At 39.7% G+C, this 21,107-nt stretch overlaps 1 protein-coding gene across 1 annotated transcript in view; it reads left to right on the top strand.

The window, feature by feature from the left end:
• The first annotated feature begins 2,385 nt into the window (after positions 1-2,385).
• Cyyr1 (cysteine and tyrosine rich 1) overlaps positions 2,386-21,107 on the top strand; it is a 103,498-nt gene continuing 84,776 nt past the window's right edge. Inside the window, exons 1-2 of the mRNA XM_052741068.1 lie at positions 2,386-2,774; positions 8,022-8,124. Coding sequence (XP_052597028.1) covers positions 2,702-2,774; positions 8,022-8,124 — 176 coding nt within the window. The 5' untranslated portion in view covers positions 2,386-2,701. The remainder of the gene's footprint in view (positions 2,775-8,021; positions 8,125-21,107) is intronic.

Genomic DNA, 21,107 nt, shown 5'->3' with positions numbered 1-21,107 from the left:
TTATTTTTAAATTTTAAGCTTTTTTTTAAAAATTTCTGGAAACTTTTCTGCCTGTAAGTTTTCTCATTCCCTTGCACATAAATATGCTTGCATATTATAAGCTAATGATACCTTGAGTACTGCAAGATACTCTCTTGGATTGTGATGAACAAGCAAGCAAGGTGGCTTGATCAGTCTTTTGAACCATATCAGGATTTCTGTTCTCAGGATCTGGGAGAAACTTCTCCAACCAACATTGCACCTTGTTAGTGACACGAGTTGTGGGGTGTCAGAATATTCTAAATCGGTGGCTCTCACTATGGTGCTGACACAGCAGTTTCTTCAATAGGATCATGTTGGAAATGCAGGTTCTTAGGCCCACCTCTGACATCCTGAACTGGGTATGGGGTCCTCTGAGTGCTAGTCTAACAGCCTCTTCCAGAGCCATGTACATCCAGAGGTGGGAGAGATTGCATCTTCCATGCTTTGGTGCCTGTCCTCACCCTGAAGATCTGATCTATAGAGGCAGTCATCTTCTCATCCCAAAGACTATAACGCCATATCCCAGCTCTGCAAAAACTGCCATATACCTGTGTATTCCTTTTTAAAGACTTGAATTCTTTCTGTGTTAAGGTCTTCTCCAGGTTCCAATCATAAGAGTAAAAAACTGTTGAGTCTTACTCCAATGCATGAATGTGATTTATTCTGTAACTTAAGAAAAACAAAAACAGCCGGGCGGTGGTGGCGCACGCCTTTAATCCCAGCACTCGGGAGGCAGAGGCAGGCGGATCTCTGTGAGTTCGAGGCCAGCCTGGACTACCAAGTGAGTTCCAGGAAAGGCGCAAAGCTACACAGCGAAACCCTGCCTCGAAAAAACCAAAAAAAAAAAAGAAAAAAAAAAAAAAAAGAAAAAAAAAAAAAAGAAAAACAAAAACAAAACTGTAGGGACAAGTATTTCTGGGATAGGGAATCTACTTCTTCTAATGCAGACTAAAAGGCCTCAAGTCAGAAACGCAGGTTAAAATTAGAATAGATAGTGCCGTACAAGCCAAGTTTGTTCTCTGAGACACACGTGTACAAGAAGACACAGTTGTCCTTGGTTATATGTGCACATAGCGCCTCTCCCTTAAATAAAATAAATGTATTAAAATATTTTTCCAGGTTACAGTAGATTTGAATGGTGTCACTAAAACTTCAATGTGTTTGGCTGAAGGTGAGAGTGGAATTGATCCGGCTTCCTCTTTTTGGGTTTCCTCAGGCATAAAATGTAATCAGAGGTGCTGTATATTCTCATCCTTTGGTCTTTGGCCCATGTACATAGGTAAAAATTCTTCAAGGAAGATTGACTAATTTAAGGTGCAGATATATTTGACTTTGGGGGCATGTGTTGCTTCTCAAAATTAGTATTTTAGTTGCTTGATTTCAAGCTTAACAAGTAATGTCTTCCAATCAGTTTAGTATTTAAAAAATAAGAAAATGACAATAGCATATGTAGCAGAATTGTCTGTAAATATCTCCAGTTTCCTGTTTGCTGTTTTGTGGCTCTTACATCTTCATTTTTTTTTTTTAGTTTTTCCATTCCTGCCAGAAATTCTTTTAAATCTTATTTTATAATTTAATTTAATTTTACATATCAGCCACGGATTCCCTTGTACATCTTCATTTTCTATACAAGCTGTGGAATCCAATTTACCTGAAAAATTTCATGTTGGCAACAATATTAAGATCTATTTCATCCTCAATTTGCAGAATTATTGAGGGGAATGCTTTATTCTCCCCTGTTTCCCTTTCTGCATAGTGTTGAACACTTTGGTTTTGTTTTTAGAAAAAAGCTTCAGTGTTGGTTGAGTTTCCCCCATATGAACACCTAATTTGCTAATGTCTTTGTTTCCAAGTTTTGTAAGTTTTTTTTTTTCTTTCTCTTATCTAATTGCATAGGACAGTAACTCCAGAGCAATGGCGGTGGTCAGACACCTCTTTTTTCATTTTGTTTCCCCTGAATTGGTTGACATGCTTCAATTATTTGATTAATATACATTCTACCAGCTTTCAGCAGAGAGTCCGTGTAATTCCTGTAGTTTAACATTCTGGGAAGCCTTCACTGTTGTTGTTCTTTGTGCAATTACCTTTTAAATCCCCAAACTCCCATCTTCATATGTTTAGACAGGGAGCTAAGGTCTCCATCCGTTGCTTCAGGGCAGATGGGAAGTGTTGTGACCCAGAGGAGACAGTAGTCCCCAGGGTTTGGCTAAACTGTAGCAAAAGCCAAACAGTTCAGAAGTTCCTTCCTGATGGAGCCAAGCACTCTGTCATTCTATAGAGGAAAACTCAGGGAAGTGGGGAGGAGTCCGTCACCTCCCCACCCCCATCCCGTTTTGGTGCCACCCTGAAGACGAAATGTGAGCCTGGGTGGCCAAGGACGCCAAAGAAGCTGCCTCTTGTTTGACAGAGCCAGCACCTTTGGGCGGGACAAAGAGCCCCTGCGGCAGCTCAGCCAGGCAAGGACCACCGGCGCCCAGCTCTCCGAAGCCAGCTTCCTGAGGGCTCCGGCTGGGGTCATGGCCAGGACTGCTCTGGACCCTGCTCTCGGGAGCATATCCCTGTCCACCTGACCACCCTGTATCCTCCGCATCCCTGCTGGGTTTCCTGGCTGTCCCTTCACTCCACCCTCTACCAGGTCCACCCGTCTGTCCTACAGAGCTGCTTGGGGCCACCGGCTTGGATGGACGCGCTGAGGCTGCCCCGGCGTCCAGGGGTCTTGCTTCCGAAGTTGGTCCTGCTCTTTGTCTACACAGGTCAGTAGTAGCGGGAACAGGGAGAGGGGGTCCTGGGGCTTAGGGCCAAAGCAGGGCCGGCCGTAGAAAAAGCGGCGATTCTCTAGGAGGCAACACGGGATGCTCGAACCCCCACCTCTCCTTTAACATTGCTGTTCTGCTTTCTTGTCTGTTTGCAAAACAACTCAGAAACTCTCCTTTAAGGGATTTAATCAGACTAGTGTAAAAACACACCCAGGACTTAAGTAAACCCTGCTGGAGGCCCAGCAGAGACTTTTTAAAATACTTGAAACTTAAAGGCGAAGTTATTCTAAATAAACGCATTAGTGACTTTCGCATTTCATCTCAGGCTGCTCACGTTCTGAATTATCCAGTTTTTCCTCTTAGAATTCAGATACTCTAGACATTTCCCGTATTCTTTAGAAGATCCACAAGGACTGGGCAATCATGTGCTGTGAGCTATATGATTTGGGCGAGTGTTTCACCAGGGCCAGTAGGAGTTTCTTTCTTTTTTTAATGTGATTAAGCACCTGTTTGTGCAAAGCCCCTCATTTTCCTCCTTATAATTATTCCTAGTGGCAATTGCTAATAATTAATGAAGCAGAGTGGTTTTCTTGTTCTGTGATTGACAGGGAGCCTTACATGGCCTTTCACTGCTTACTCAAGTATAAAGTTAATTACAAGCTCACTCCTTGCATCCTCCTATTCACGGAGGGTGAGCTTAAAACATCGTGTGTTTCTAACTTTCTATGACAAAGACTCATAGGTTGATCTCTCAGTCTGCAGAGCTGTTCATTTCTCCATACTTACCAAGACACTGCAACTGAAAAGATGGTCTTCGACCTCATTGGTTGCAGCAAAATAATCAAATTCCTCACCCCCCACCTACCCCCACCCCAGCTCTGCCAGAAAGGAGTCCTCACTTGTAGAAAAATGCAATCTATCAAGATGCAAACTAGGGCCTAGAGTTGAGCACAGTTGGTCAAGTACTTGCCTACCATAAACAAACAAAAAAGGCTTGGCTTCAATCCCTTGCACTGCATTAACCACCTGCGGTGGCCCATGTCTTTTATCCCAGCACTGGGGAGGTGGAGGCAGGAGAATCTGTAGTTCCAGGTGATTATCAGCTGCATGGTTAGTTTGAGGACTCCCCACCCCCACCCCCAGGATATATGAGACCCTGTTTCAAAAATAAGCAGATTTTGAAAAGCAAATTACTATCTAAAAGTTATATTGAAGATACTCTAGGGGAAATGCTGACTTTCTAATATAGAAATTACTGCAAGAAGGAGGAGTGCCTCTTATTTGATGAAAATAATTCCAATTCTAGTGATTGCAGCATTTCTGCTGCTTAGATTGTACACAGGTTTCCGGTGTGGGGGCGCTAAGTATCAACTGCGTTCCTGATTTTTACATCAGCTTCTCTCTTCTTGTTCCTTGAAAGGGAAGATTCTTCCCACCTCTTCAGTTTATCAAAGAAACACAAACACAAGAAAATAGCAAGAAGCCAATGAAGCTTTAATGATGTTCTTGCCCTGACTCAGTAACTTCATGGAGCCACAGTTTCCTTGTGCTGAGTCTCTTCCCTGTGGTAGGCTGAACAGCTTCAACTTTACACACCTGCTCTTGCCTTTTCCAGTTCTTAGGACTACATGCACAGCTGCTCCAGTGTTCAGGGAACCAACATCACTGGACAGCAGTTAGGTGGTTTCTCTAGGCAGTTTTCCCTTTAAATTTTTCTCTCCCAAATTACTAATAAACTACAGAATATTTGTAGGATAACACTAGGCTATCTTGCTGTCTCATGTAAGAAATGCTAAGTTGATGAATTCTTTGATGGAAATTCCTAAACCTCATACATCAGAGGCTGTTTTAAGGTTGCCACATTCATTTGATACCAGAGCAGAGGCCATGCTCTGAGTTGTCAGAGGGTGATAAGGTGAGCTCATATATCAGTTTAATGCAGGAAAGCATGTATCACAGAACAGGTACAATCTTGTACTAGAGCTATCAAAGAAGGTTGCCATATTGCTATTTCAAAAGAGTAAGCCCCTTTGGGTAATGCTTATTTCATTCAATAAAATAGCCTCACAGACAGGCAAGGCTAAGAGCTCAGTCAATGTGCCCTTAGGAAGTCTGAGTAAGGAAAGCATGAAGGAATAAGACCCTTAGAGACTAGAATAGTCCTAGACCAAAAAAACATTAGGGTATAGTGTTAGCACAGGCTGCATGGTAAAATGGATAATCCCCAAAAATGGAGAGTTCAGTTTGGTTGGAATTAAGAGATGCAACTGGACACATAGGTTGTGGTTAGATGCCTGAACATTCAATAAATGAATTGATAGTTTCACAGCTCCCCCCGACACACACACACAAAAAGAACCCTAAGTGGATACATTGACTATGGCCTAGTATATTGCACAAAGTAAATGCAGTACATTCATGTTCTATTTGTTTAAGCCAATAAGAGTAAATTCTATGCTTAACACATTGTGTTTTTTCATGGAGGAACTTTTGGAAAGAGATCCCGATGAAGTGTCTATATTATTGTCCAACTCCCGTTTCAGGCTACAGAGACAGGATTCTATCAAGGTTTTACCTTCTGGGCCTCAGCCTATGGCTTCTGCTGCCCCCCTTTCCTTCCTCTCTTAGCCTCAGCTATAGCTAGCAGAAGCCATTTCTAAGCAAGGACTTTAAACCAGATAGTGATATCCAGTAATACACATTCCTGAAGGTGGGGTGGTCAAGTACCCTGGGAGAACCTCCAGATCACACCTTTCATTAAAAAATGCTAGACGACAGTTTGAACTCATTTTTAGGGATAGTTGAATATTAGGAGTGATGTTGTTTTATCTTCAGAGGGCAACTGGACTGTTCCATTATTTCGCAAAGGACAAACAGTCCATACTGTGCAGTCCAAACTATGATCTTCATCGTTTTAATCTCAATATGAGAAAAAGTAACTATGACAATACAATAAGCTTTGAGGTCTGATTGAGGCCTCAGTTAGGAAGGACTGTGATCATGAGTACATTCGTCAAACTACTAAATTTACCGTTTTCCGTCGTTTAGTTCTGGGAAGTAGACAACAGTGCTAGAAAACACCATAAAAACACCATAGTGAACAGTGTGTGACATGCATGGATATTTGCTGCAGGAATTATTCAGTTTCTTGGCTAGAAAATCTGGGGCTTGGTTTCCTGTAAAGTTGGCTCACAGTATTTTGATAACACCGTGTCCTTATGGCAGCAGTAACTAGTGCAATCGGGACAGTTGAATCACTGAATTCCTGGCAAGCTTAATTGTAAGTCTCTGTTCCCAGCACCACAAGTAGTGGAGTCTTGCCCTCATGATTTGGGTCGTTTTAGACAGTGGCACGTCTCTGCTAAACTCTGGAGGTAGCTGACTTGGCTAAATTCTTGAATCAATTCGACAACAAAAATATCAAGCTGGAGAAATTCAGTAAGAACACTGTAGAATAGGAAGCCTAAAAAAATTAGAGTGAGTGTCCTAGACAGGAGAAGTGGCATATACCTCTAATCCCAGTGTTCAGAAAAGTCAAGAGATCTGGAGTTAAACGTCATCTTCAGCATTCATGTAGCCAGTCCAGTCTGGGCTACATCAAGGTATATCTAGAAAACAAACAAAGTTTAAAAAATGATGCATTTCCTTGAAAACACTATTGACAATGCAGTAACTTCTCTCTTGGAGCTGTATGATTTATTGTGTTTCTCATGTGGATTTAAGTAAAATAGCAAAACTAATTTCCCTCTCCAGTCAAGTGGAAACCTTTAAAGTTCATTTTGTTGATATGTGATATAGAAATAAAATAAAATACAGGAAGAAAATATGACTTTTCTCATTTGCTCCACAAAAGACAATAACAACAAATAAACAAAAACATTAATTAACAACGTCAAACAGGATATATTCCATTTGGATAATATTTTAGGAAGACCTGACACAAAAGCTCCTTAAAATTTCCTTTTTTTTTTTTTTTTGGTTTTTTTGAGACAGGGTTTCTCTGTGTAGTTTTGGTGCCTGTCTTGGATCTCGTTCTGTAGACCAGGCTGGCCTCGAACTCACAGAGATACACCTGGCTTTGTCTCCCGAGTGCTGGGATCAAAGGTGTGTGCCACCACCACCACCACCACCACCACCTGGCTAATGTTTCCTTTTTTAGAAAAAGCAATAAAAGAACATGTGATAAAAAAAAAAAGATAATACTTTGTACTTTCAATATTGAAACTTTGATAGGAAACCAAAATCTTCATATAATTTATACCATACAATTGACATTATTTTCAGGAGCTGAATTGAAAATGCCTTATTTTAAAATTCTTGAACATACAGTATAAATTGTCAGACTACAATGCGTTTTAAAATATGTACCCAAAACACATCTACCATAATGTTTACTGTTTGTTAAAGCTCAGTGTTAACTCTACACTGAGAAAGAAATCATTTAGGTGGAACACAAAGCTCTTTAAGGTCAGTGTGATTCTTATTAAATATTTTTGTATGAATTTTCTTGTTGAAAAGCACACAAGAAAAAGCAATGTGGTCATATTAGGTCCAACATATCCTTTTAATCAGAAATTTCCTGCATCACATTGTGTTGTTTTATAGTTTATTGATTCTTCAATAGGACATTAACTAAACTCTCAATTTACAAGTTATTTCTATGAACATCTGTACACCAACTCATTATCTTCCAAGCCTAATGGATGGACAGTCTGCAGACTAAACTACGTAATTGTATATATAGGAACTATAATTATAGAGGTAACAAATAACATAAAAGGAAAAGCATTAAGGAATTACCATGACAAATATACACATTAGTTTTCAAGGATCATTGTTGGCATCACCTATGTCAATAATACTTTCCATTAATCGAGGTTATTAGAGAATCAACACTCTAAAGTCAGGAAGCTTTGTTGTTTAGAAACTATGAGAAGAACTCCATTGGCCACTTTATTGACTGATGAGTTGATACATTCCTGTCATCATAATCTTGTTCACCCAAAGCCAACTACATTAGAGTGTCCAGAGCAGGGACTTGGGAAGAAGGGCTTTATTTCTACCAACTTGGAGTCTATTGGGGAGAAAGGCCAATTTAGACCCTTAGAAGCGTTTTGGAATTTAGAGTGTGAAAATGAACATCTCTATGTGCTAAAAACCGGTTGACTGATTGAGACACGAACAGAATAATTTTTCCTTAAACTGTGACTTCACAACTTCAACCGCTCTCCTTTTGCATTGTAGAGAATTGCCTTGCTCAGTGTGGCAAAGAGTGCAGATCTTACTGCTGTGATGGAAGTGCACCCTACTGCTGCTCCTACTATGCCTACATTGGGAACATTCTCTCGTGAGTAGCGTAGAGCTTGAACAGTGCTCTTCTTCCTTTTGTCAAGTTACTCTTTCAAGTAATGCTAAGTTACAAGGACAGACAAGAGAGTGAGGGTTGGTGCAGAAGACGGTGGCCCCTGCCTGTAATTCCAGCACTAGGGAGGCTGAGCCAGAGGGATTACTGTAGGTTTGAAGCCAGTTAGGGTAACATAATTAGTTCCAGTCTGGTCTCGGCTACTGCATAAGATTTCATCACACACACACACACACACACACACACACACACACACACACACACGAGTGATTATTGGTTTAAAATCTTTACTAGAGATTTAATTATGCATTAACACCTCATGTATCGTATTAGTTGACAGATGTGTAAATTAATAAAAAAATTACCTCTATTAGAAGAGTTTTAAAGGGATCATGTCATTGTTTCTTGTGTGATTATAGTAATGCCTTATGTAATCACGTTATTGACAACTCTTTCATGATATGCTTTTGTCTCCTGTGTTGAAGGATGCATAAGCTAACATTTGTTGTTTAATTATGATCAGCGTATTTTACCAACCATGCCCTGAATTGTCTAATACATCCACTAGTTAAGGAAAAGGAGAGGTTGTGGATAAAGAAAACAACGGTAGTAAGAAATCTCAGTTATTTACATAATGTATATAAGACAACCCAGAAAAATAAATTTGGAACCTAAATGAAGGTAGGCATGAGTTATATATAACTTACACACACATAAAGTACAGATGGTATTAAGTGTACCCCGTATGGGATTAAAAACATATTTCAGTGCTGCTTCTGAGCAGAGGACAATAGAAGTGAAGCCTGCCTTCGGGTTGAAAGGCCAGAAAATTATTTCCTAAGTGTGGGCTTGCCTGTAAAGTTGACAAGTGAAAAACCAAGAGCTGGTAGAAATGGTCTCCCTGCAGTGAGCATCTCCTGGGGTTCCCTCTCAGCCATGAGCAGTGGTCCAGGCTCTACCCTGTTCTACTTTCCTTTTCCACGTGCACACGGGTGAGTGGGAGGAACTCTTCCATTCTCATGTAGTTCTGCTTATCTCTGCCTTCTGAAGGCTCAAGTGGAAACAGGGAGTGTTGGGCTAGTTCCCATAGGCCCAGCTGCTCTGAGAACATGTCCATTGAAATGCTCTGCAACAAAATCCTCCTTGTTTCTTGAAAGGGAGACATGTCACAGAAACTTTCTAGAATCCGTGTTAGCTCTGATATTAGAGTTCTGTTTGACTATAAACCTCACTCCAAAAATATTTGGGAATGTTCTTGGAGACTATTAGCTATAAAAGAAATGCCAGGATGAAATTTAAAATATGGAAATTTTAGTAATTTTAAGTGGAAATCAAATATTCAATAAAATATAAACTAAGTAAAATTTCTGAATTTTTCCTTATGGAAAATTCATTGAGAAAGCAATTAATTGCCTATCAGCATAATTTTTTTTTTTTACAGAAATGGGGTAACTCAAATATTAATCTATAATGATTTTTATGATTATAGATCACTTCATAGACCATAGATAATACAAAGCTTCTGATGAATGATTTGCAGTGATTTCTGAATGCCAGGTAGATGTGTGAGTGGAACCAGTGATGGGTATGAATGAGTAAGTCTGGGATTCTTTGGTCCTGTGCCCCTGAGGCTTCCATCTGTGCACTCACTACATTCCAATGTGCATTGTGCCCAGTTTCTCAACTCCACACTCCCTCTCAGAGGGAAATAACCATTGTGGACTTAACTGTTAACCAGAATATCTTAAAAATTGTAATTTGAAGATATGCTTTCTGTGGCTTAGATTCAAAAAATGAAATTTACACATTTATCTGGGTTATTAGAGTCATGTGATTGTTATGTGCACAGGAGAAAAAGGAATTGTATTTTAGAAGAGAAAAGTAAACACAGATGGCATTATATTTCAGGCAGTTAAAACTGAACTTTCTGTCAAAAATAGAAACTTCTGAGTAAATCTCTTGCTAAACAATTCTTAGGGGAAAAAAATAACTTTAAAGTGTTTTTCCCACTGGATGAAGGAGGATACATTTTCAGGATTTCCACTGATTGTTTTACATTTGAAAAGAGCTCTCAACTCCACCCAAGCTTTTTTTTTCTGTTATGCTGTAGTGGGGAAATGGGGGGTGGGGAGATCAGTTCTAAGAATGCTCACAAGAGTTCTTTCGTGAACATGTTTGCCAACATTTCTGGTTTGGAATTCAAAAACTATGCTTCCGCTTTCTCAAGCATCTGGGCATATATACTGTTAAATAATTTGAACCATCTTAACAGAAAGTTAAATTTTTATATTATCAGAAAAGTAGCAAAAAAGAAAACAATTGAGATAATAGAATATTGTCTTGAATAATTTTATAAATTGGTTTTAACCTCATAGTTTATTTTTAAAATAAAGATGTTAGTTTAGTTTTAAATAAACTTTGAAAGAAGTGAGGGAGAGCTCGGAAGATAACTTAGGGCCTTCTGTAATGTCTGTAAATAGGTTAAGTAAGGTCTGTGAGACCTTCTTCCTGTGGCTTCCCTCTGCCACTGTAGCAATCACAGCTGAGGAGAGAGGTGTTGCTTTTTTTAAAACGTGTGTGTGTGTGTGTGTGTGTGTGTGTGTGTGTGTGTGTGTGTGTGTGTTTACAGTGAGATGTTTAGAGAAAGCTTCATAAATGGCGTTTGATAAGAGTTTTGAAGGAAGGGTACATGTTTACACAAATGAACAGTGAATGAAGGGAAATTCCTTCCAGACAGAGAGACTCCTGCACACACAGCCAAAGATAGAAGCAAGGAAATGCTCTCTTGGCCAAACCCATCTTGTTCAAAGTAGCTGGAGGGGAAAGTTAAGCTTGGACTCAAAGACAGAAAATCGTGGGTCCGATAAAAGGTGAATTGCTGTTAATAGACTCTTATTGGCTATGCCTCCTCAAATTAAAATGAAATAATTCTGTATTCCATGGTAAAAGTAGACACCTGGCTTTATGTAGTGTGGACACAATCTTAGATACCACTCAGGATGTAGAGTACAAGATAATCTCCATTTTCCTCAAATGGAGATAAATACTAGAGTATTCTATAGATGAAAAATCAGAATGTACACTCTGAGACTGGGGATTATGTGGGACACTTTGGATAGACTCCACAACCTGATAGTTTTTCTATATTTAAGAGATTTTTGATAATATGAGCAGCCACTTGAAGTTTGGAAGCCTCTCTATGCTTAAAAAAAAAGGGGTTAATTTGAAAAATAAGGAATTTCCCATCAGATTTATTCATACACATCATTCAGCAACTCTCCTACAGAGAAGGCAGGACAGACACCTGATGGATAGGAAAAGAGATACTGCAGTGATTGGCACTCCCTAGAAGGGAGTCCAGGGGAAAGCTGTGGTTTGCAGAGTACTCTTTAGAACTGGGAGAATCCAAGGGAACACAGGGTCTTACTTAGTCACTATTTATTACTTTCCACTGTGGCAAACTAAAAACTAAAATTTTCTTACTGAAAATAAAGACACTCTGTCACATCAGAAAAAAAATAATTGTACAATCTTAAATGTGAGCCAGATCGGCTGAGAGTGTCAGCCAAAACATCCGATGTAGGGCTTAAATCTCTAACTCAAAAATAGGATTTTGTTTTTCCAGTCCTCTGCTGTAAAATGTAGACCAGTCCAAATACATCTAATAGCAAAAACAAAAAGTACCACAGAAAGAACCAATATTGGAGATCCTGGTGGGATTCAGTTTTTTTTCTTCTCAATGACATGTGAAAGATGTATTACCCACAATTTCACAAAGACAGCTAATAAATACCACTACTGTGATTTTTAGGGCCATGCCACGCATGAAAGCAAAAGGGAGCTAAAAGATAAAGGTTTTACATTTTCAAGTGACATTTGTGGTCCTGTGATCATTAAATAGTTGAGGATGCTAATTAAACTCAGGAGACTTTTGCATCAGTAAAGAACAGCATTTAAACTGAAATGAAATTGTTTTAGTTTCAGCAATGAGAAAAATAACTGAAAAGTAAGCACTGAGCAAAAAGTTGCTGGGTATTCTAGTTTGTTTTCTATTACTGTGATAAAACCCACAAGCAGGAGCACCTTCAGGGAGGAAAGAGTTGATCTGGCTTACACAGTCCATCATAGAGGGAAGTGAAGATGGGAACCTGGAGGCAGGTACTGAAACAGGGACCATAACGGAATGGCTTTGCTCACCATGGCTTGCTCAGCCTGCTTTCTTATACAACCCAGGAACACCAGTCCAGAAGTGGCACCATTCCCAGTGGGCTTGGCCTTCCCACATCAACCTCTAACCTACAAAATGCTCTACAGAGGTGCCCACAGGTCACTCTGTTGGAGGCAATTCTTCAGTTAAAGTTCCCTTTTCCTAGGTGACTCTACCTTTTGTCGAGTTGATTAAAAAAAAAAACTAACAAACAGTGAAAGTCTCATTTTTGTTTTAATAACAGCACCATGACGAAAAACAGCAACAAACAATGTTAAAATAAAGATGAACCTGATTGAAAATATAACAATAATTTCTGTTTTATCAAAGAAGAAAGTAGATGTCTCCCCAAAAGACAAGATTATGTATTGGGGATTATTGTATTAACAGGAAATATGAATTTTAATAAATGAAACTTTTCAGTCAAATTTATTATCTACTCTTTGTATATGAAGTCCAGTGATCATAAATATAATTTGCTTTAAGAAGAAATAAGTGAAGTTTCTAGGACATAGTCTCAACAAATTATTTGTGCAAATGCACTCCCAACTAACTATTCAGAGGCCCACACCAGGCTCCGGGATGAAGCCAGCAATCAAACACTGGTCTGCCCATGTGTTACTTAGGAGCTGGTGGATAGCAAGAGCTCTAAGCTGACTGCCTAGCCTGCTGTGGGAGGGAGAGCTGAAAGACTGGCAGGACCGAAGAGCAGGCTTCACGCTGACCTGAGGATGCCCTGAAGGCTTCTCGAAGAGCAGTTATTCTAAAACTGAACTGAAGGGCTGGGCGTGTTGCACAGTGGCTAGGGAGCTTGACTAACATGCACAAGGCCCTCACTTGGATCTCCAGCACTGCCTAACCCAAGTGGGATGGTACATACCTGTAATGCCAGCATTTGGGAGGTGGAGACAGAAGGGTCGGGAGTTCAAAGTCATCTTCAGCTATGAAGAGTTCAGAGATACCCTGGCTTCGGGAGACTCTGTTGTAAGTAAATAAATCTCAAAAGTAAAAGGAATTAATAAAAGTATATTCCACGTTGTTAAAACACTTAGAAAACTAAGGATAGAGGGGAAATTTTGGTTAATAAATTATCTTCCTGAAGTCAAATTATTTTGTATTAATTCCCATACTTAGGGGTATGAAATTGGATGTCTTCCTTTAAAGCCAGCAGTAGAGAAACCTGCCGTTCACTGTGGCTACTCAGCATTGTACCGAATATCTTAATCAGTATGACCCACAGATGGTATAAAGAAGGTAAAATAATTGAAAAGGCAAAAACTATTGTCATTTATGAATGATGTGACTGGAAATACAAAGACTTTTTTAAACCAACAAGAAAATTTCACAATCTGTACACCAAAATTAGTGGACTATTTATGCCAGCCACACATACTAGGAATCCTAACTCTATGAAAATAAACACCCTAAACCACCCTGGGGTCACAAGAGAGATGAGTTATAACTCAGCAGTAGAGTACTTGTCTTGTGTGCAGAATATCTAGGCTTCCATCTCATCATTCATCTGCTTCCAACAAAAGACTCGAAGTAAATAGCAAGCAACTCCATATCTGCTTGACATTTATGGAGCAATACAAACACATGAAAGTTCAATAGTATTATTTACTTTTGTGTCATTGTGACCAAAACACCTGATTGCGTGGCCCACTATGCTTGGGCAAAATCTCATGAGTAGAAGAGTGTGTGTGTGTGTGTGTGTGACAAAGAATCTTCCTCACTGCTTGTTGGCAGGAAGCAGAGAGGAGACAGGCAAGGGTCAAGGATAATATACCTTCAAGGACCTGTTTCTAGAGGCCACCTTCCTCCAGTTAGACCCCACCTCAAATTCCCAGAAAGTGCCAAAATAGCACCACCAACTGGGTACCTAGGCTCTAACATGCGTGCCTATGGGGACATTTCATATCCAGACCACATCAGGATCAGAGAGGAAGAGAGGCTGGCATCCTTCTGTGGGTGGGATAGTGTAGTGATGTCAATAATACTCAACTTTTCCAGTTCTTCCAGGACTCTCTGTCAATTCCATGTCATTTCAGTCAAAATCCTCAGAGCTGCTTTTTATCGAGTTTGGGAGACTGGGGCTAGGGCTTATATGTGATAAAGATCTTAGAAAACTAGAAATGGTTGTAATAAAAGGAAGGCAAACAGACATTCCCTATAGGCATGATAGATATGAACATTTATCATACTCCTATGATCCCAGTTACTCAGGGGCTCAAAGCAGAATGGGCTTGAGCCCAAGGCTAGCCAGGGAAGCATAGTGAGATCCTATCTCCAAAGCAAAAACAGTGCCTGTGAGATATCTCAGTGGGTCAATGTGCTGGCTGAGCAAGGCTGAATCTGATCCCTACCACCCACAGTGGAAAAAGAAAACCAACTCTAAGGAGTTGTCCTTTGATCTCCACACAAGCTCCACAGCACACACGGCTATGATCACACATATCACACATACACACACATGTAATAATAATAAATAATAGTAATAATAACAATGCATTAAAAATAAAAATAAACTTATCAAAAAATAAATTGTGCATTATTAGATCATGGATAAATTGAAAGAATGTCAGGCTTAGAAATTTGCTGGCCTCAATTTGATAACCTTGAGAGAAACAGCCCTGGCAGCCACAGGGAAGAGTGAGGCTGGAAAGGAACTAGCTCCGTGGACAGACATCAGAGAGGAAGAGTTCTTAGCTGTATGTCCAAACGGCCATTCTTCCCAGGCTAGCGACACAAACGCAGGCATTTACAGGCTTTTCAAATGGGCAGACAGCAATTGTCTAATCTATGTCTTCAAAAGCTGTAAGAAAGGATTTTAGTGTTTCCTCTGTGAAGAAACAATACAGGTTTGAGACCATGATAGGTTGAACATGATTTAAGTGGCACATGATGCATGTGTATAATCTTCATTATATATGCGTCCTATAAGTTAAAGACAAACTTAATTTATTGTGAAAATCATATGAATTTAATTTGAACAGCACTTCAAATTTTGGGTTTTGCTCTTAAGCTTGCAATAAGGAATCCCTCACTAACCCATATGATGGCGACAGCTGCAGCTAGCACAACTCCATCATCCATCATGTGGGCTGCAGTCAACCCGCCATTACCCCAGGAGCACGCGATGCCTCACAAGGCTCTGTCCCAGCATTTCTTGAATATTATGTGTTAGTCATTTCTGTTAGTGTAGCACAAACCTGGACACCCCTAACTTAGTAAGAGAAAGGGCTTATCATGATCTATACTTCCAGGTTTCCATTCAAAAGAGTTACTTTCTCTTGTAGTTTTGAGCCCGAGGCAGCACAGTATATCATGAGCAGAGTATGTCGTCAAGAAGGCCTGTTACCTCTGTTACCTCACGGTAACCAGGAAGAAAAGAGGGAGATGGAGGACAGGGTGTGGTGGCGGAGGGTGGGGGGAGGCTGGGTCACAGTATTGTCTCCAACAGCACATCCCCAACTTCCATTTATTGAATCGTACCTCTGAAAAGTCTCACATGTCCAATCACATCAAACCGAGGAAGAAGCTTTTAACACATGGGCTTTGGGAATATTCCAGACCCAAACTATAATATTGTGTTTTCACATTTCACCATGTCTTCAAAGTGCTCATCTCCCTGTGTGTGAGACAGTCACTCCTTGCTTTTTTTTTAAAGGGAGTAAGGCTTTGTCTAAGATAATTGTAGCTAACTCTAGATTAATTAAGTATACAGAGCTGACTTTAAGTCAGCTCGGCTGAATTTGAGTGTTTTATAGGACATACATTCAACTTTCCATTGCATTAATAGGGGTGAATGAAAAGGATCCATCGCCATCATTAGGAGGACCTCAGCACTGTACTTGGAGAGGTTCCCTTTCTTGAGCTCAATATCTGGATTAAAAGCTCTCTTCTCTGCTACTATACCATTGCTCTTTCTCTACCCTATTATCCATCAGTTTCTAAGGTCACTGTTTGCCCTTCTGTCCTCCAGGACTGCAAGGGTAAGAAGTTAGTGTACCAGCCCGTCATCAAATCTCTTGGTGCTAGAGGACCAATAACATGTCATTTTAATGCTAGTCAATTCTCCATTGAAGCATAACACCTTGAGAGTGTGTGGGCATTGAATTATTAATATGCATCATCTGGATAAGTATTTATTTAGAAAACTCAAATCACAATTTGCATATGTTATTGGCTTCTGAGACTATCTTTCCATGGAATACAAATTAGGTATCATCACAGCAAAGGGTCTGAGAGTCACTCATCACTTCCTAATCACGCTGTTTATGATAAATTAGAATGAGATGAGAGGGACTAGAGTTGAAACGCTGATGTGATTATAATGATTTAACGTCTGTATTTCGTGGTGAGTGTGCTCCGTCAGTGAGGCAAAGTGATCCACCAGCCACAGACTGTTATGGCAACGGCTCCTATGTGTCTTTATTGGCGTCCATGAATACGTGAATATTGGGGAGATAAAGTGTTTTATGAGAAGGGAAAAATTACATACACTGAGTGATTTTTTTTCTTTGCTCCATTATATCTGAAGAATTCTGGTAGACAGCTGTAGCCCAGAAAACAGCCCAGCTGTTTTCCAACTGCTGAATGTTAGAAAGAACACAATTCATAACTAATGAAAATTTCTGCAGGAAAAGATAATCTCATAAAGTCTAATAGGATTCCATCTTGAAGTGCCACGGGCGGAAGTCTGGGCTATTTAACCCACAGAATATCTGCGACTCAAGACAAACAGAATTTGTGGTTTCTATATCATTGTAATGGAAAGGGGCAGAAGGAAGTAGACCTTACCCGTAACAAGAGGCTTTTGTGCACATCACACAAAATTACAGAAAAAATTACTTCAACCATATTTCTATAGGCATTTGCACTGGCAAGAGGTCAGCAGAACAGTATCTCTCCATGCTACATTTTGCAAAAACCATAACTACCTGGGGTTGTGGAGTGCCAACTCTAAAATGTTAAAAAGGCATTCTTTCCCCACAGACATCAAGAATAATACAAGATCAGCCTCCAAGATATTACACACAGAAGAATTGTAGAGTTTATACATTTTTATTTTTCTAAATTTATTTTTGATAAAAAAAATATTAATTGTGCAAGTTCGTGAAGTCCAGTGTTGGACAACCGCAGAAGACATGCAATGGTCAGCTCTAGCTTACCTTTATCCATCCACCTCCCACTTCATAACCTGTGCAATTACTAGTCTATTTAAAATATGATATTTTTAGAGCCTCTACATACAAATATGGTGTTTTTGTTTCTAGTTTATTTTGCTTAATGCTGCCTAGTTCTATTTTTCTATAATAGTCTGTTCTTTCTGTTGCTGAATAGTGAATAATGGATATCATTATTTATTCACTCATTCATTCATCCATCCACCCTTCCATTCATTGATGGGAAACTAGACTGATTTCACATCTTAGATACATGATTAGAATAAACTTAAGCATGTGCTTTACATCTAAACACTCTAAGGTTGTAATCTCAATAAGTAATCCATTCTTACACTAACTGTAGAGTACTCACCATTTGCAAGATAAAACTGAACAGCAAACATTTTTGGAAGATGCTTGTCCTTCATAATGACTATGATGAAGGGAAGTTATAGAAGAAAAATCATGAATGTTTGGATTCGGGAAAAAAATGTCCCTGGAATTTTCTTAGTTTTTATAATTTTATTGAACATCCTTTGAAAATGGTTAAAAGGGGAATAATGGGAACAGTTTGCCTTTTTGTCATAAAGGGACTAGATGATTTATTTATACATGAAAATATTCAGCAAGGATTTGTGCATGTTTCTTGCCCTTAGTAAACATCAGACTTTGGAAATACCTGGACTAAGAGGGAAAAGATACAAGTGTAGAGTAAAATGACTTCTCTGAGGTCGTTCAGAATGCTGGAGGCTGTACAGGGTGCCACTCCTGGTGAGGGCTTTCTCTGGCTCTCTAAACTACAGACACCTGCTACAACCCCCTGCTGACACAGGAGCATCTCAGCCCCAGAGAGCACCCGAGGCCTTCAGGGAAGAAATCCACCCTCTCCATCAAAAGTGATTATAATCTGCTGATTGGAAGGCAGCTCAGTAAGTGATGTATCCCTCTGTTCAGTGAAAGTCATGCCTCCTAAATTACATGTCTGCCGTGTTACCATAGACTGACCAGGGATTTAGAATACAGAGTCAGAAGCAGGAACAGGTCTAAATAAAGATACATAACTCCTACTTATGAAAAAGAAATAACATGTGCAATAGCAAAAGCCAAGAGGTAAAGATTTGCTTCACAAGTAGATTTGTTATAGAATTCTAATTAATTTTCTTTTCAAAATTTAATTCATAAGCTAGCTTTCTGGCATCTATTTTGAACATGTTAGGCTCTTCTCTATTGGTACATGAATAATTAATGCACGCAGCAGTGTTCTGGCGGCTGTGCATTTCAGTAGTGTAATCATAGTGATCTATAGAACGAGTGTGCCTTTGCATGTAGCCATTTAGAATTGCCCTGATTAAGCCTTTCAAAGATTGTGCTAATTAACAGTTCTCTCAATAGAAGTCAGTGCTCATAAAACTTACAGGAGTGTTAAGGACAACAGCTTGCCTTGAAGATATGATAAATAATCCACGATCATAGGGGTCTCCTGACAGAAACCATTTCCAGTGGCAGCATATAAAAGCCAGATTGTATGCCAAATCAAAGCGATTGATTATTCCAAGGACTGAAGTTTATCAAATCTGAAACAATTTATTTTCATTCATCTTGTTGACTTTATACTGACTTTATACAGTCAATGTATTGTATGTGTCATAAAGTATGTGCAATGTTTATGGTATTTTATAATTATTTATTTATTCATTCATTCATCTATCTATCTATTTATTTATTTATTTTTGGCTCCTTATCTTGTACTGAAAGTCTTGGTTGTGATTCTGGGCAAGATGGAGGAAACACACTCTGCCCCATGCCAACACTGAAAGCAGCTCTCAATCCTGGACAGTGTGTGTGCAGCAGCTACCTCAGGGCTATGGATACTTGGCAGATCCAAGCCAAATTCAAACTTCTTCATAACGAGTTAAGCTTTTGCCGGGTTTTTTCCTCTATTCAACCTACTATGAACCAAACACAGTGCTGACATATAGGTGGACCTCAGTACCACACAGAGCTACAGGAGGAGCTCTTTAGCTCCAGCTGGGCAAGCAAAGTCTCTTTGTGCTCACACACTGCAGAGGGGGGATGGCATTCTGTAAAGTTTTTCTTTTCTCTAGTCACTTATACCCCACACCCTGGGTGAGCCTTCAAACACTGAAGCAGCAGTAGGTACATTACCAACAATAAGACCCAGCAGGACCCAGAACTAGGACAATTGCATTGCAGACCTGACTTTCTCATCAGAATGATGTAGCACCAGAAGGCCAGGATGCATCTCCAATCTTCCTGGAGAAAGTCTCAATCTCTCCCCCATTTATGCTCTCTCCCCCTTCCTTCCCTCCCTCTCTCCCTTTCAACCTATATATGAGCGCATTGTGGATATGTTCAAAGAGTTGGGGGTGGGGGAAGCACATCTTTTGGCAAGAGATCTGAAAAGGGGGTTATCTCAGGGAAGCAGAAAATACTATGGAGATAATAAAGATGGAGAAACTCAAGAAAGGTCCCTATAATTATATATGAACTCCTGAACAAATGTCTATTTACCTCAGATAGGGAATTAACAATCGACCAAAATAAAGGTACTTCCTAAGTTGAATTTAGTGAACCAGTGAGTTTATTAAGGTTACTTACAGGAGTATGTGCTGTGAGATATTCTGTATGCTCTGAATGTGTTGCTCTGATTGGTTAATAAATAAAGTACTGATTGGCCAGTAGCCAGGCAAAAAGTATACACAGGACAAAGAGAGAGGAGAATGCTGGGAAGAGGAAGGCTGAGGAGGAGACGCTGCCAGCTGCCGCCATGAGAAGCAGATGTAAAGATATCGGTAAGCCACAAGCCATGTGGCAACATATAGATTAATAGGAATGGGTTAATTTAAGATATAAGAACTAGATAACAAGAAGCCTGCCATGGCCATACAGTTTATAAGTAATATAAGTGTCTGAGTGATTATTTTAGAAGTGGGCTGCGGGACTGTGGGGACTTGGCAGGACCCAGAGAAAAACTCTCCAGTTACAAGTATGGGTGAGGGGTTACCTATGGGAGCAAAAAATGACTCAAAAGCAGTTACATCACTGAACTACTACTGTAGCATGGGTTCATGAGGGAGAATGAGGGGGCCTAGAAAAATCTTGTTAGTTTTAGGAATTTCCTGAAACTTCTGAGTTGTTTACTCCCTGAGTTTTAAGGACCCTCATTTTAGAATATGCTGAGTCTTAGAATATGCAGATTCCCTACAGCACAGAATGTCCCAACTTGGAGGAAATTGCTATATAACAACTGCCATTCATGGAAGTGGGATCTCTGTTCTCAAGAGAACCTAAGTGATTACTTTCTCTAACAGAATTCTGTCTTATGACATGGACTTAAGAAAGTACAATGTACAAGTTCATCATTACCCATCACACTGAGCACTGAGTAAAGGCCATCTCACAAAGGAGAGGACAATCAAAACATAGCAGGGATGTTGGTATTATCTGGCAGAAAACACAGAGAGGCTACTGTAAAATGTGGTAGACGAAGGGAAAATACTATTTGAAATTAGTGAGGAGACTAAATTCTTTTTTTAAAGTACTGAAAATATGGTGAACAGAATAAAAAAGGT

Source organism: Peromyscus californicus, unplaced genomic scaffold, assembly GCF_007827085.1.
Source record: "Peromyscus californicus insignis strain IS unplaced genomic scaffold, ASM782708v3 Scaffold_16__1_contigs__length_79575227, whole genome shotgun sequence".
Classification (NCBI taxonomy): domain Eukaryota; kingdom Metazoa; phylum Chordata; class Mammalia; order Rodentia; family Cricetidae; genus Peromyscus; species Peromyscus californicus.
Note: the sequence above shows the minus strand (reverse complement) of the source record. Positions and strands in the feature narration are given on the sequence as shown.